We start from the raw sequence: 17,532 nt of genomic DNA on the forward strand, positions 1-17,532 counted from the left end.
GCACAACCTGTTGATCGCCGTAGTAGGCTTAGACATATACGAAAGCGTACAGGCGTATTGAAACGTATCGCAAGACGTCTGTTTACTGTTTAAAAAGTCACAGTTTCATTCAAATTAATAATATAAAAAAAAAAAAAAAGAAAAAAAAAAAAAAAATGGCTGAATCAGACAGGGTTAATCATCATGATATTCCACATGACCTCAGGCAAATGGTCAATGATCTTAATACGTCTAGTGTTGTTAGAGAGTTTGAACCTGTAGACCGTCCATTACATCAGATGCTTCCCGATGTCCCTGTAAACAGGCCTCAGGAGCACTACTTCCTCCCGACCGAGGAGGCGTTAGATGATATACTCGCCGCTTATAGATATCCTTTATCTGACACGCTTCCGTCGTCTACCTGTATGGAGGATGGGTCTGATTCGACAGAGGATGTTATGGATCCCAGTCGTGATATGGACATGGATTGGAGTCCTATACCCCTTTCCCAGATAACTGACTATGAGTCCCCCTGGACTCCAATACCCCTTTCCCAGATAACTGACTGTGAGCCCCCCTGGACTCCAATACCCCTTTCCCAGATAACTGACTATGAGACCCCCTGGAGTCCCGCTGATAATGTATGTTGTCAAGCCCTCAACGATGTTGAAACTCAACACGGGAGCGGTGGAGGTGTTGGAGATGGAGAAATTAATGATAATGTAATGGGTAATAACAACCAGCAATTACCAGAGGAGGGTGAAGCCGGAGTGTCTGTACCGTCCTGTAATGGAGGTAACGGGGAGGATTTTGCGGAGCGTATGGAAATTGACCGAGGCTCTATTGACACGCTTGATGGCATGCAGGTAATAAACAGAGATAGCTTCAATAATGTTGAGGTGAGATCATTTTTAAATTTCCCAATGCCAGATAGGGCACTTACCAACCCTAATTTTGGAGAGTTTTACCACGCTGTAGTAAATGGTTTTCAGAACCGAATGTCTGCGATAATCGAAAGAGTTGGGGTAAACCCTCGCGATATTATCCAGCTCAATTTACGAGCTGATAGCTTACAAGATGACGTCTCAATGACTGTGCGTTACGGTGAAGGTAGGCTAACAGATTTCAACCAAATTCTTGACCGTCTTGTTCAGTCTAACATGGCTATTTTCAGTGGTTCTGGAATACATCTTTCCGTGAACATTGTCAGGCCTCCGGGCGGTTCAGGTAGGCGGAAAATTAATACATTATTTATCACGGAGATCCTAAAAAAAAAAAGCAAACATTTATTTGTAATTCCAAATCTGAACCATGCATGCTTCGGAATAAACCTAGCTCTACTTGCAAATCCCGGTTTAACCGTTGAAGAGGCAGGGAGGGAGGGTTACAATATTCATGTCGAAGCCGGGCTCGGGGCTAATGATAGGACCACATTTGAAGATGTGATCAAATTTGAACAGCTGTTAAACTGTAAAATCGTTATTTTTTACAGAGCCTCAGATAGAGTTAATCTGATTACGTTCCATACTGAAACAGAGTCAGAGACAATCCGTTACATGCTTTTGCATGACAATCATTTTTACGGGATAAAAAATGTTAAAGGATTCCTTGGCTGTGCATTTTTCTGTATTCATTGTTACACGGGGTATAGTCGAGAAGGAGGACACTATTGCGAAAAAGCTTGCAACGTCTGTCTTTCAGACTGTAAACAACAAGCTGCATTTCAAAAAGTCCATTGTAATGATTGCAATCGTAACTGTTCAAATAGTGTGTGTTATAGGCTGCATAAGGTGTGCAGATGGCACCCAAAAGCTAAAAAGATGGCTAGCAATTGTCAAATAAATAAGAAATGTCTTAAATGTGGATTTACATACCGTATAAACCTCATAGACTCTAAACCCCATGTCTGTTCAATTAAAGTTTGTCACATCTGTAAACAATTCCTTCAGCCCGTTAAACCCCCATCTTTGTCAGCTGTTCAGACTTCTGAAGAAGTGTCAGAGTGCGTGGATATTCATCAATGTTACATGCAATCTAAACCTCGTGTAGCAGAGGAGAGGATTAATCAGAAGCTGGTATTTTATGATTTTGAATCAAGCCAGACAACTGGAACACATATCCCTGTCTATGTGGCTACACAATCCCTGCAAGGGGCTCGATGGTGTGCGCAGGGTCCTAATTGTGCTCTAGAGTTTTTATTGCATTACCGGCAAAACCAATTCAAAGGCACGGTGTTCTTAGCCCATTATAGCAAAGGTTATGACAGTTATCTAATTTTAGAGGCATATGTAAAACAGGGGATAACACCGTTCGTCATAGCCCATGGGAGTAAAATCATACTCATTATTGATAAACAATTCCGGCTCAAATTCATTGACACATATTCCTTCATCCCCATCCCCTTAAGACAGTTTCCAAAAGCGCTAGGATGTAAAACTGAATCGAAAAAGGGATATTTCCCTCATAAAATGACAGATTATTCAAAAATGTTAAATAAGTACAAGGGGCGCTATCCAGAAGCAGAAATGTACGGATGTGATGAAATGTCGATAGAACAGAGAAACAGTTTCTTTAAGTGGTATAACACAGTAAAAGATCAGGAATTTGACTTTTTAACCGAGTTAAAGGCTTATTGTCAGAATGATGTGGAGATTTTAGCCGAAGGTGCCAGCAATTTCCGCAATGAATTTATAAAGACAACTCAATGCGATCCTTTTGCGAGCGTGACAATTGCGTCAGCAGCTTTAGCTGTTTTTCAAACCAATTTCTTAATCAAAAACACAATCGCATTACCAGATGCTAACAACTACAGACGACAATTCAAGGCCAATTCCCATGCTTCGATACAGTGGCTTGAGTATCTAGCGTTTTCACGCTGCATAGACATTGAACACGCATTAACACCTCAGGGTGAACGTTGTTTCGGCCCTCTTCATGTCGATGGGTATGCTGTGATAAAAGGTGTGAAAACAGCATTAGAATTCTATGGATGTTATTTTCATGGTTGTCCGACTTGTTATAACCCTCACGACATATCGCCGCTTACAGGAATAGAGTTTGGCGTGATGTACTCTAACACTCTGAAAAGGCTAACTCGGTTAGAAACAGAGTTTAAGCTGAAAACAGAGGTTATATGGGAACATACATGGAATTCGATGAAACAACAGCAACCTTCTGTTAAATTATTCCTAGAGAGATACCGGGAGCCTAGCCCTTTAAATCCTAGGGCCGCGCTATTTGGAGGCAGGACTGAGGCTATTGTCTTAAGACGCAAAATTGAACAAGGGCAGACCATCCAATATGTCGATTTTACCAGCTTATACCCGTATTGTAATGCAGAGTTTGATTATCCAATTGGTCACCCGGTTATAATCAGGAAAGATTTTAAACCGGTTGAAAATTACTTTGGCTTTATACATGCTAAAGTTCACCCGCCGAGGGGTTTGTTTTTCCCTGTGCTACCTATGAAAAATGACGAAGGTAAATTGCTTTTTACACTCTGTCGAACATGTGGGATTGAAAATAATCAGAATTCGAATTGTTTGCATTCTCTGGATGAGAGATCGCTTCAAGGCGTATGGGTTAGCATTGAGTTATTAGAAGCTCAAAAAAGAGGTTACATTATAGCTGAAATTTATGAGGTCTGGCATTTTGAACAGAGATCCGATAAATTGTTTAAAGATTACATCCATACATTCCTTAAGCAGAAGCAGGAGGCCTCGGGGTATCCTGAGGATGCCACAGACGAGGTTAGTAAACAGGCTTATATAAACGATTATAGAGAGAATCAAGGTATCCAACTTGACCCGCATAAAATTGTGTACAATGCTGCAAAGCGTCAGATCGCAAAACTTTTACTTAATTCCTTCTGGGGAAAAATGGCTCAAAGATCTAATCAACTTACAACCAGTATCGTGAAAGAACCCAAAGAGTTTTTTCAGTACCTCTTTAGCAGTAAGTATGATATAAGCCAGTTCCATTTCATAAATAATGATATTGCAATCATTCAATGGCGTCATAATTCCAAGTGTGTCTTACCACCCGGTGACTCAAATATTTTTTTAGCGGCGTTTACGACAGCATATGCAAGAGGTGTATTATACAAACAGTTACATTTATTGCAAGAGCGAGTACTATACTATGACACCGACTCAATTGTTTACCTCTCCAGCCCTGAAGATCTTTACACCCCTCCGACAGGCAATTATCTAGGTGATTTGACATCGGAATTAGCGGCTGATGATTATATTTGTGAGTGGACCGCAGCGGGTCCGAAATCCTACGGCTTTCTCACCCTGCAAGGAAAGGTGTGTTTGAAAGTCAAAGGTTTTATCCAGAATTATGAAAATTGTAAAAAACTTAACTTTAATAATTTGACTGCTCTGGTAGAAGACTATATTATAGATCCTAACACGCGACGCGAGATCCCTGCCCGTTACAATAGAATTAAACGTGATATCAAAGCTTTTTCGCTCGCTAATAAACATCAAGTTATCAACTTTTCTGTTGTTTTTGATAAGAGACGCCTTCTCCCCTCGGGTAGAACATTGCCGTTTGGTTACTGAGTTGTTATTACCGGTTATCATCTGTTATTACCTGGGTTCACAATAGCCTGTGTTCACAATGTATCCTAATGATGTTTTATAGTATTTGAAAAAATGTATTCTACAGTGTATTCTACAAAGTGTCCTAATGGTGTTTTATTGTGTTTGAAAAATGTATTCTGCATTGTATTCTACAAAGTGTCCTAATGAGGGTTTTATTGTGTTTGAAAAATGTATTCTGCAATGTATTCTGCAATGTATTCTACGAAGTATCCTAATGTTGTTTTATCGTGTTTGAAAAATGTATTCTACAATGTATTCTACAATGTGTTCTACGAAGTATCCTAATGCTGTTTTATTGTATTTGAAAAATGTATATCTCATTAAATTCTTATTCATACGTCACCCCACCTCGTCGTTTTTTACATATTCTGGGCTGGATATAATCAGGGTTCATCGTTAACCATGCGGTTAGTCTGTTTTAGTACAGTTGTAAGAATGGATGTGACTGTCGATCTGGCATTCCAAATGCCATGTAGCATGCTAATAGTGGGGCCTAGTGGCTCAGGTAAAACTTTTTTTGTAAAACAATTACTTGAAAACATGGAGAGTACATTTTCAAAAGTGCCGGCTCGTATAATCTGGGCATACTCTTCATATCAGCCAATGTATGACGAGCTCAGTCAAAATGTCAATATCGAATTTGTAGAAGGTATTCCCGCAAACTTTAATGATGAAAATCTATTCCCCCGGAACCAACACAATCTTTTAGTGGTAGATGACTCCATGGATGTGGGGGGCAATCATGAAGAATTAATGAAAGCGTTCACAGAATATCGCCATCATAAAAAATTGAGCGTATTTTATCTGCTTCAGAATTTGTTTAATCAAGGGAAACATTCGCGCACGATTAGTTTAAACACTAATTACATGGTGCTGTTTAAATCACCACGTGATAAAATGCAGATCCGGGTTTTAGCTCAACAAATGTATCCCGGCCTGAAAAAATTCTTTTTAGAAAGTTATGAAGATGCTACAAGGGAACCGTATACATATTTAATCGTTGACCTGCGTCCTAATTGTCCAGAACCCCTAAGACTGAGGAGTGGAATACTCCCTGGAGAGTGGCCGGTGGTCTATCAAACTAAAAAGTGACAAGAGACTTTTTAAATAAATAAATAAACCATGTCTCAACGGATGAAAAGAAACCTTCCCATTTTAAAAGCTTTGCTCGCTCTAAAACCCTCGGAGAGAAGAAGTTTTCTATGTAGGGGGTCGGAAGATCTCATACTAGCCCTGTGTGAGATTGCTTTAAACATATTGAAGGGAAACATACCTCTCACCCCTGGACAGTTCACTAAATTAAAAAAACAGAAAAAATTTATCAAGCTTTTTGCCCAGCGTAAAACCGGATTTAAACACAAGCGGAAAGTGCTGACGCAATCGGGGGGCTTCCTATTGCCCTTATTAGCGACAGCCCTACCCTTTATAACTAGTCTGTTCTCTCGGCAGAGATAGTCAGAGACATTCTGGGCATGTCTGCGTTTAATAAAATGTACATGATTTCTCCACAACAGCTGGATAATTTAACCCAAAAGAGTTCACAGAGCATTGGCGAGCGAGCCCAACATGTCTTGCAAAACAATATGGAACGAGTTCTGAAACAGACAAGTGTTGACTCGCATACTAAAGCCAAGCAGTTCAATGATTTACTCGATAAATATCTAACCTTGCACCGCAAGGGGGCGACTCAAGATCGCGAAATCGTTTTTAAACTACCTGACAAACCCTCTGAGAAATCAGGTGAAGCCGATGAGGGCTACATAAGAGTGGGGGAGGAGGAAGAAGCTTCAGACACCCTGGAGGAGGAGATTTTGGAGAATATAGGTTCTCGCAATCGAAAAAACGCCGCCTACATTCTGCAGAAGCTTCGTCAATCAAACCTTCTAAGTTGGAATCGTTCAGGCGAGATAATTGTCCAGGATAGCCCTATTAAAGGATCTCATATTTTCGATTTGATGAAGACGTTGTCAAACCGTCGGTTCCATTCCGGAACTCTACCGCGAGGCTGGGATGTTTTTTTAAATACAATTTCCGAATTAAATATTCCAATCACAACGGTTACGAACACACACGCTCGCCAGCAATTACGCCTTAAACCCTCCAAAACCGCGAGTGAATCAATTCCTCAGATACGTCATAGCAAGAGAAACCGTGGAGAAAAAAAAAAAAAATCTCCATTGTCAACATCATTATTATTAGACATGTCTTACGCCATGACCCCTTCTAAAAAAAACCCAATGGACATGTTACAGATGGCTACACCTGCAGACTCTGAATGGTCAACGCCCACCGAATGGCAACTCTCTACACCCATCCATTCTAGATGGTTAGATTTCAATCGAAAAAAATGAATTCAAACAGACTGTATGATGTTTTAATCAATAAAATGATTTATTGAAATTAATATATGTTCGAAAAGAGTATTCATTCATGACAATTATAACACTCATTAAACAGTTTTAAAGAGCAGGCATTCTGATTATACATTTTAACAGTCTTCATCCGTGAAATACATTTAGCATATTTCTTGACAAACTTGCTGACCATAACATCATTCTTTTTTAAATGATCTGAATACAATCGCATTGTTTCTTGAAAGGAGAGTCCTTTAAATCGATGACATAGGTAGAATACTACATGGGCTCCACAAGTCGTTGAATAATCATCTTGAACCTTCTGTTTGTTATAGAGTATTTCTTGAGCATTCCTTGATAGAAAACGCATAAACGCTTCAGGGTAGAATCTGTGATCTGGAGGATTTGCATATGAATCAAAAAATGTTGCCTTGTCTGGTTCAGCTTCGATAATCATACCCACCCAATGTTCGCCTTCTCGGTTCTGATCGTGCGTGTTAACGACTAGATAGCTGGGGCGTCTAGCTATCTTGGAGGGTAGTAAATCACTAGGCCAAACACCGGCAAAAGCATCACCTAAAATTGGCTTTAATATAGACTCCAGCTGATGGTTATCCATCCTTTTATCAGGTTTAAAGGTTTCCAGGTTTAAAGGATTACTGTCGTAGCAGGCGTACACTATCAGGGTCATTGTCTGAGGGAGGGCTATTCTGAATCTTAAATCCAGACGACATGTGCCATGCACCGAGGGTGAGAGAGCCTCGCTGTCTAATTCATCATCCCTTGACAAATTGAACAGGAACAGCGAGTATCCATTTTCAAAGTTGTCACGGTTGATGCAGAGCGGAGAGTCTCTGATATGTCGGTTTGTACCCACATATAAGTTGTAAAATTCTCGAACACTCTGATGGGTGTCAAAGTGGGGTTGGTAGGGTTTTGCGGGAATATAGCGTGAATTTACACTGAGACTGAGATATTCAAGATCCGAGTGATGGAATTTGAAAGGGTTCTTATCTCTTGCGCCTACGAAAGCTCGATGATCAACTAATCCCGCTACTATATATTTAGGGAGCCTCCCTAAATATAAATTGTCTTGCGCGCACACCCGGGAGCCTCTAGGGATTGTATAATTCTTAACGACTACCCGGCTTATAGGGTATAACGCATTGGATTTCATCAGAGCAGCCGAATGTCCTAACATGACATCGGGTGAAACCTGTACTTTTTTCGCAAAAATACTTGCAGATAGGATTTTTAATGCATACTCCTGGTCAGCAGCTGACACCAGTGTAAAAGCACTTTTGGCTTTCACCAGTTTCAAACGAACATCGACATTGTTTAACAAGAGTCTTTCGGAGAAAAATATGTCACTGTGTAGAGGTCCCATTACTTCGAATGCGCGTGAATCTCGACAGAAGCTCGCGCGCTTAACAAGTCCTGTGTTAGGACCATCAGCGGCAATAGATACAGAGTCCAAATCTACACCTTCATCTTTGTACCATAGACCCGCGGAAAACTGACTCTCCAAGGTTTCTTTTGAAAAGTTGAGCAGAGTTTCAATAATAGATCTGTAAGGATGTGTAGCGGACGATGAGCTAATGAGAACATCATTTAGACTAACATCTACCTGGGAGAATATAGTATTTAAGGGGTATTGTATTATTCCACAATTATCACCGCCCCCCAGATCTGTTCCATCAGCCTTGGTAATCTTGAGTCGTAGATATAGCAATGTTGAGTTTAGATCTAGATATGCACTTCCACTTCCTGATATCTGAAAATCCAGAACCTCTTGATCCACAATAGAGTTTAGAGGATGGATCTCCACGTAACCGCTTTGTTCTATAGACAATTGGGTCATGGGCGGTGCAAAAAGGTCAAGTTCCGATTTGGTGCACTCTGCTGAGAGATGATGTACAAGAGACATTCTTCTTATTCTTATTCTTATTATTTTTAGAATATATTTCCGTCAGTTTGTTTTTTAGACTTTCTGGGTTTTTTTGATATGCGTTTCTTAGAGGTGCGATGCTCTAACAATGCCACAGATCTTTTTCTTCTTCTTCCTCTGGCAAGGCGTCCTATTCCAGATCCTTCCTGAGACCTGCTGGCGCGATCGGCGATATGACGGGTTACGGCCCCCACAACGTCAGATGCTATCCCCTTCGCTGCTGTTTTCAAATGCGGTTTAACTATATATGCGCCGCGCTTAAGAAACGGTAGGACAAATCTGAACGCCCTACTTAAGATAGACCCTAACCCTCGACCATATTGCACAGGAGTACCTACAAACCCACTTAGACTGCCGCGCCCTGTTTGGTTTACGTAATAATTCACAAATCTTTGTGAATCCATTTTTTTTTTTTTTTTTTGCTGCTGTTTTTGCTTTGTTCTATAGATTCAGATGAGAGACTTGGGTTTAAAGTGCAGCTTGCAAATTGTCTTCCCGTATGTGAATCGAATCGGCTTGTTTAAATCCGTTTTTAGCTCAATCTGTATATCCTGAATGCGCTGTTTATTAACAGTAACGTAGTGTAGCCTGCTGTAGGAGAGAGTGATTACATCCCCGTAAGATCCTTCTTTTTTAACGATTCTTAGAAGAGGAACCGCATAGTCACCAATATGCTGTGCTTCCACGATATTCGTATAGACGAAAAAATTATACTGCCCCGCATTAATATCGCTGGGATATTTACTCATCGGTTTTCCACCCGACCGTGTCCAAGCGTCGGGTTCAAACCCTAGCATGTAGGCTAGTGGAGCCTTGAACCTGAGAGAATATTTGTCAGGTCCTAATATAGAAATTCTTTTATGTATAGAACTGTAATATAAAAGTAGATCTGTTTTTTGTTTCTTAAATACGGCATTTATCTCCTTCACTATCGCATCGACACTGTCATAATAGCCTGTAGGGATTTTCTGGTAGAATGGAGGGTCCCGCGGTCTCGAATGGTCTTTCAGGTCATAGGTATCTTCTAAACTTAAAATATTATTCCAGGTATGACAGTACATTATCTCTGCTAACGCCACCTCATAAGGTCCATGTAACTCTATAGGGTGAGACAGCGTTATCGTATAATTTGAACTGTTATTGCTAGGGTAAACGCTGTGACATGCATTTGAAGGGAGAGTCACATAGAAAGATTCTCGCTCCTCCATCCTTGCTTCTTCTAGTTTGGCTTCTTGTTTTTCTTCCTCCCGAGCTCCATGACCTCTTTAGCCGGGAGCCATGAGTCAAACTGACTAGGCCAACCTTGCCAGTGGACTAAAACCATCTTCCGGCCCTTTTGAATTTTCTTGTCTAAAATCCTTTCTACCCGAAAGACTGTGTCAGAGGTGATTCTCACCTTCTGCAGTTCTGCTTCATAGAACGTGCCAGTAAGAATTTCACCTTTTATATCCCTTAATTTATAAACGGGCGGGAGTCTAGGGATACATTCGTTAACGATAAAGTATTCATCAGTGAATGATTGTTCGTACATTTTATCGAATATCCCCCTGTATTTGGAAACCCGCACAATGTCACCCTCTTTGAATTTAAACACAGGGGTCATACTGTTCAGAGGTAAAGTCCCGTATAAATTCTCAAAGACTTGCATGCTATTGGAGGATGTTACCTCAACAGGTTTCATTTTGATACTGCTATGATAACTATTATTATAGCTATCAAGCAAATCCCGAATCACATCAATATATCTGCGGGTGTTCTTAGCTGTGAAAAACCTCCACATCTTTGTCTTCAGCGTACGGTTAAAACGTTCCACGACTGACGCCTTCAAATCACTACCCGTTGCAAAGTGTTGAATATTATGTTTCTTCATTAGTTTTTCAAAGATACGGTTAAAAAATTCTTTTCCAGCATCCGTTTGGATTTTAACTGGTATACCGCTCTCTTCTAAGACTGCTGCAAAGGCCTCCGCAACTACGACGGCCGTCTTGTTTTTTAAAGAGCGTGCATAAGCTTTTTTTGAAAATACATCTATTACTGTAAGCAGAAATTTAAAATTATCATTGTCTTCAGACAGTGCACCCATATCGCAAAGATCCGCTTGAAATTGATACATAGGACGTGGCGCAAAAACACGATTTCTAGCATAGGTTTTTCTAGCCGTTTTGTGTAAGGTATACGCCTCTTGACCAGACAGCCACTCTCGTACTTGATCACCGCTAACTTTTTCAGCCGTCTGCTCTTCGACGGCTTTTTGAAGTTTTTCTACCCCTCCAAAAGATCCCGGGTGTGCCGGGTCATAATATATTCTCTTCATTACACGCTCGGCCTTTTTCGAGGTCATGACGACTAGCAATCAAGCGAGATCTGAGTACAATGTCAATTTTGCATAATTATTTATTGATTACAAGTCATTACATCTGAATGATTACATGTCATTACATTTGAATGATTAATACAAGTTTTTAATACATCCCCACAGAAGTGTGTAAGACATTTAGGGCCCTATCAACATCAAATGCTAGACCATTCTTAAAGCGATATGTTGCTACATCAATTATATAGGTATACAACACCATGAAATGACTAAATTTGAAGCTATGCATAGACACTTCTCTAATAATTCCATCTAATGTTTTTTCAAATTTCTCCGCATCGGAGGCATTTGAACCAATATACACCAATTCCTTCCAACGGTTAAAAGACACACAATCTCTCACAATTTCCAATGACCTCTCAAAACGGACAACTTGTTCAATGTCAACATCGCTACATGTTTGAAATAAAGATTCATCATTAACCCGATTAGCAATAGCCCGTTTTACAAGAGAGCTGACCCCAGGATGACCTGAAGCGGAATTTAAAAAGTTAAAGAATAGTCTGAAAGCATTCCCCATTTTTGAACAGTTTAGACTTGTTCAAAAGAGGGTGTGAACTATTTCAACACTATTCCAGTAGGATACGAGTTCATCTATCATATGATCCCGGTCCCTGTTAACCCCCACATACGCATCAATGATTTCTTTAAGTTTCCCCTGGATGTTTTCTTCATACTTCAGACCGTATAGAAAGGCCTCGGCTGCTCCTTGAACACGGCCGGTTGCTATTCCCCCTAATCCAACCGTCTCCAGAGCAACCATAAGAGTCGGGAGAAATTTCCACGTCCACAGGGCGGTCATCAGCGCCTCAAAGTTGTGGTAAAAGTAATCACTCTCTAGAGGGTACAGACAAGCATGTCGTCGTTGGCTTGGATGACCGGTTTTACACCCATAACATTCGTTTTTCATCTGAACGTCTATCACCATTGTTAACACCATGGCTACGCCGGCCTTCACCGTGTCCAGAAAAACATCAACATCCTGACGCTGAGATTGAAGCCGGTTCTCTAGAATTTCTTTAACCTCTACAACCATCGGATCAACCAAGGGAGGGTTCTGAGGTGTCCCCTGGGCAGTGATGCTAGCTTCCGCAGAGGGTTCGTTCTGAGACCCAGCGGACCCTGGTACTTGCAGGCTAGGCGAAGTCGGAGGTGTCTGATGGCCGTTGAGGACAGCATGATCTTCTGCCACAGGGGCTGCAAAATCTGAAGCCTGACCTCCGGGGGTGTATAGACCGGGTCCTTTGTCAAATGTTGGCCTGCCGGTATACGGCCTATATCTTCTGACGGGGAATTCAAGAGTCTCGAACAGAGTATTTGACGCGTCGCTGTCGGGTGAGACGGGTGAGTAGGTGACCGGGGTAATAGGCTCCTCGGAATCGCTCTGAGGCTCTAGGGCTTTCCACCTTGTGAGGTCGTCCGTCTGGGCATTCCGGTAGTCTTCAAGAACCGGTTTATACAAATCAGCGTAGCCGCTAGATTCCTGAGAAAGGCTCGGAAGATAGCTGAGAAGCTTAGACTCTTCATCTTGAGATTCTAAGGGTTTACATTCCCCACCTGTAGAGTAGCCTTCGTCTTCACTTGAGGATGGCAAATCGTTGACTGTGAAAAAATCAGCCATGTTGAAGTAATAAGTATTGTCGCACAAACTCGTTTTTCCAAACTTCTTATATAGATTGTAGGTGAGGGGGCGGGGTAAGGGGCATGTGTCTAGTAGGCGTGTCTAGTAGGACTGGATAGTAGAGGTGTCTAGCACGATTTACTATGATTCAACACCATCTGTTTCAAGCGTGTCTTCAGGAAAAAGATTACGACTGCATAACTCTAAGTCAGACCGAGATCTAGGGGTTAAACGCCTGGAAGGGCCTGAGATCCGTTTACCTGAGCACGTGTTCAGACTTTTTGCCAGCTGGAGGAGTCTCTGTCTCTGACTTTCCAGCTTGAAAAACCCAGTGATAGATTTCAGGAGATTTCTCAAGGTTGAGAAGTCTACCACTTTGAACGCCAGTTTAATAGGCCAGTAGCGCTCTTTCTCCATCACCGTCTTTGGTCTTTCAGAAGACTCTGCCTCTGTCTGGAATCGCACCAACAGCCATATGTGAGATCTTGAACAGTCAACAAGAAAAGCTTCCTGCGGGTTACGGCACGGTACTCTAAGATCCACGCCCATCTCTATAGAAGCTTTCATACCCTCCAGGGGCACACTTTGTGTGTCGTGCACAGATTGCATGTAGCGGATGAATTCCAAGATGTAAGCCTTCAATGTATCGAATTCTGATGAATAGATTCTCAGACGATTCTCTGATTCTTTTTCGAAAGCGTATATGTCCGCATAGGGGTGTGCACCTCCAGATGCATACTCTACATACACTACACTACCATCCATCAATTCCCACATCATACTTGTAGACGCCATTTTAGACACTGTCATATAGCCTCAACTACTACAGATCTCACCCTTGCTCATATATATATACATACACCTTATGCCCGGGAAACACGCGTCTCATTGGGCCACCCTCATCAGCCCACCACATCCGCCCCCAAAGGGGCGTACGCCTCCAAAGGGGCGTCCGCCCCCATAGGGGCGGGACTTATAATTTTCAAGTATTATTTTCGATGATTAAATTTATGTGACGTCATCACTTTTTGTCACAAAGTGTATACTATATTCTCTCTCATCCATTCAATAACCTTTTCTTTCTCCTTTTCAATCTTCTCCCTCTCTCTCTCCATCTCTGTCTTCATCCTCATCTCCTCTTTCACTTCCCTCTCCCTCCTTTCCACCATATTCTTTATCATCACATCCATCTCTTCTCTCACACGTTTAACGTCGCATTCTTTCTCCTCCAGGATTTTCTCCTTCTCTCTCTCCACCTCTTCTACTCTCTTCATCGCCTCCAACTCCTTTCTCATCCATTCAATATCCTTTTCTTTCTTCTTCTCATTCCTGTCTTTTTCTCTCTCCTCCTCTGCCCATTTCATCACCTCCATCCTCTCTTTCACTTGTTTCACCTCCATTTCTTTCTCCTCTAGGATTCTCTCCATCTCTCTGTCGACCTCTTCTACCCTTCTCTTCATCACCTCCATTGTTTCGGTCTCCTTCTCACTCATCTTTAATCTCTCTTCGCTCTTCTTTACCTCCTTCTCTCTCTCCTGCACCACCCTCTCTCTCTCCTCCACCTCCTTCTCTCTCCTCTTCATCTCATTTCTTGTTTTTTCCATATCCCTCTGGAAAGTCTCCTCCATCTCCTTTGTCACTTTCTCCACCTCCTCCACCTCTTTCGCCTTTATTTCCAACTGGACAATCCTCTCCTCCAAATCCTTTTTGTTATTTTCCTGCGTCTTTTGAATGCGACTGAGTATTGCATTGCATTCATTCACTTTCTCAGTGTCTCTATCCAACACTTTCCTCTTCCTCTCCATATTATCTTTAAGATGGTTGACTATCTTTCTCTTCCTCTCCACCATTTCTCTGTCCTTGTCCACCATTTCTCTGTCCTTGTCCACCCTCTCTCTCTCCTCCTTCAGCCTCTCCTTCTCTGCATCGGTGTGCTCCTTCACCTTATGCAGAAGGTTTTGGGCTCCCTCCACCTCTTCCGCTCTCTCCTCCATCTCCCTCCTCCAACCCTCCTTCTCTTCCGTGTGCCTGGCCCGTCTTGATGTCCTCTGTGGGAGTGGGGTGTAGGCTGCGAAAGCTGCCGGTCCTGCTGCCTCCATCATCAGGGCAGCCTGATCCTCTTTACACTCCTGTGGACATACAGTGAACACACTACAGGTGCAATCTCGAGAATGTCTTCCTGACGCCTTTACGCATACAGCTTTGTGATGCTTAGACAGTAATGACATAATTCATGTTTACATTTCTTTAATTTTCGACGCATTGTCGTTATTCGTGACGCATCAATGACCAATTGATTATCTGGCAATGCAATGAAAAAAGCGTGTGGAAAACAGTCGTTAATGATGTAGTGGAATTTAAATCATGGTATTTTGAAATAACATACCGTTAACCAGAGCTGTTGATTCATTCAGAGACTTTATTCACAGAGAACAAAGCCGGGTCAGGTTTGCAAAGTTGAACACACTTTTCACTTCCGTTACCTGTCTTTTTATAGACTTCACATAGGTCAACAACCTTCATTCAACAAACGTCTACTTCCTGTTTACATACACCAATAATATTCAAGAACTACATTTCGTCATCCCGGGGCTACGCCCCCTTTGGCTTGGCGCCGATCAGTCTACTGTAGAGATCAATTGATCTAGGCTGTTTTCTAAAGCCCTTTTGTCTTGGCTGTTTACAACTGTGTTTATCACCCATCCATCCTGTCCCCAGATCACCTGATCATGTTTACACAGCTGTATACCACTCTACTTCAAAGCATCCATACCCCCTAGTCAGCCCCCACCTAAGTGATCTCACCCCTCTGAGATGTTCCAGGACCATCTGGTGTCCTTGTGACCTTTTCCCCTAGGTGTGGGATTACTAAGGCTAGTATTTGTCTTTAAATTTACTATATATTCCCCCCTTTGGGACTTAATAGTCCCACATCAATGACACAGCAATAAAACATATAAGTGATTTCAAGACAACATACATAGGCGACTCACAGAAGTAAACATAACCTGTATGACATCAACAGCATGACATTCTATTAGCTCCTGGGGACACGCCTCCTTTACAGGTGGGGGCGAAAAACCCATTCTTTCATTATGGAAAATTCCCCCACGGTTCTCACCATATCCAATCATTGAGCAACCACTTTACAGGTCTGCAAACGAGCACCCGTCCCCATGAGCAACAACTAAACTACATTTAAATGATTACACAAATTGTTAATAAAAATAAAACAACACACAACACATCAACCTATAATGGGACTTTATGTCCAACACAGGGGACCATCCCCTGTCTCTGATCCATAGCCATCCCATTGTGTCTCTATGCATACATTCAACATGGTCATTCTATCAGTACTACACACAATAATTGTCACACATAAGACTTTAAAACACGTCAATGTCCATTCAAATTGTCAATATTCCCAAAGGGAATATAGTCCTTGTATGGCCAGGGTTTCGTCTTTCTTGAGGATTGTAGCAATGCTTCTCCCATGTAGGTGTAGCTGTTAGCGCTGGCTAGTCCTGGCTGGGAGTGTAGACGATCTCGTCATCATCGGATGAGGGGGCAGAAGACTCACTGCTGCCTCCCCAGTCGAGAACAGGATATAGGTCTAGTTGGCCTCCCATTCTGTTGAGTGCCATTGGAGCTATCCCTCTGGTTACACTCATCTGCTTAATTGTGCTCTGTATAAAAAAGGATCTCAAAACAGGCATTATACAACAAAATAACAGTCCTAACACTACAATCACTATCACAACCATTATTCCCATTTTCGCCAACATTCCTCCCCATGATCCTAGGATGTTGTCAAACCAGTCTAATTTCCCAAAGTCTGTGCCCTCATTCCTTCTGTGCTCCTGTACAATCTCACCCATTCCTTCGTCTTCTTCTCTGGTTTGCCTGAGTTCTTGCCTCGGGACCCTGGTGCTGTGGTTCTAGTGGTACCAGGTTAGGCTCCCTCGATCTTGTATTGCAGTGGGGGTGGCTCTCACTACCTCGTACAGTCCCTCTCTCCTTGGCTCGTTCCACTTCCTTCTGAAGACTTTGATGTACACCTGGTCTCCTGGAGTTCTCGGATTGGGCAGGGGTGTCTCCGGCTCCAGCTGCTTGTCTTTTTCCTGTGAACATATAACTTTGTGTATCTCAGTTAATCAATTCATATATTGTATCAATTCTATCTGGCGTTGTTCAAGCGGTGGTCCTTTGTAAGGTCCTCTTATTGTTGCATGGCAATGGCATGGGTCGACCCGTAAGCATTTCATGCAGCGTTAAATTCGTGTTTCTGTTAGTCTGCATGCGATAGTTCATTAATACAAGTGGCAAGCCATTTACACAATTAAGCTTTGCGCTGGCACATATCTTATTCAGCTTTGTTTTGAGGGTACCATTTATTCATTCTACCATTCCTTGTGATTGTGAATGGTAGACACAACCCAATCTTTGCATTATTCTTAACTGCTGTATGACTTGTTTCACAGTTTTCTGAATAAATACTGCACCATTATCTGAGCTAATCTCATTAGTTATTCCAAATCTGGGTATTTCTTCTCTTGTTAGAAATGTAACCCCTGTTCCCTGCTTCTGCCCATCTTCTGAATCTATCTATATCAACAAGCATGTATCTCTTCCCAATTACCTTTTTT

General features: G+C 41.9%; 1 protein-coding gene across 1 annotated transcript in view; it reads right to left on the reverse strand.

Moving 5' to 3' along the window:
* The window catches only part of LOC310824747 (uncharacterized protein), a gene marked incomplete at both ends in the record, with an annotated part of 97,013 nt that extends 83,168 nt beyond the window's left edge, over positions 1 to 13,845 (reverse strand). Inside the window, 1 exon segment of the mRNA XM_083698003.1 lies at positions 13,795 to 13,845. Within this exon segment, the coding sequence (XP_083554129.1) occupies positions 13,795 to 13,845 (51 nt within the window).
* Between the last annotated feature and the right edge of the window lie 3,687 nt (positions 13,846 to 17,532).

The sequence above is a fragment of the Argentina silus genome, assembly GCF_951799395.1.
Source record: "Argentina silus genome assembly, contig: scaffold_75, whole genome shotgun sequence".
Lineage (NCBI taxonomy): Eukaryota > Metazoa > Chordata > Actinopteri > Argentiniformes > Argentinidae > Argentina > Argentina silus.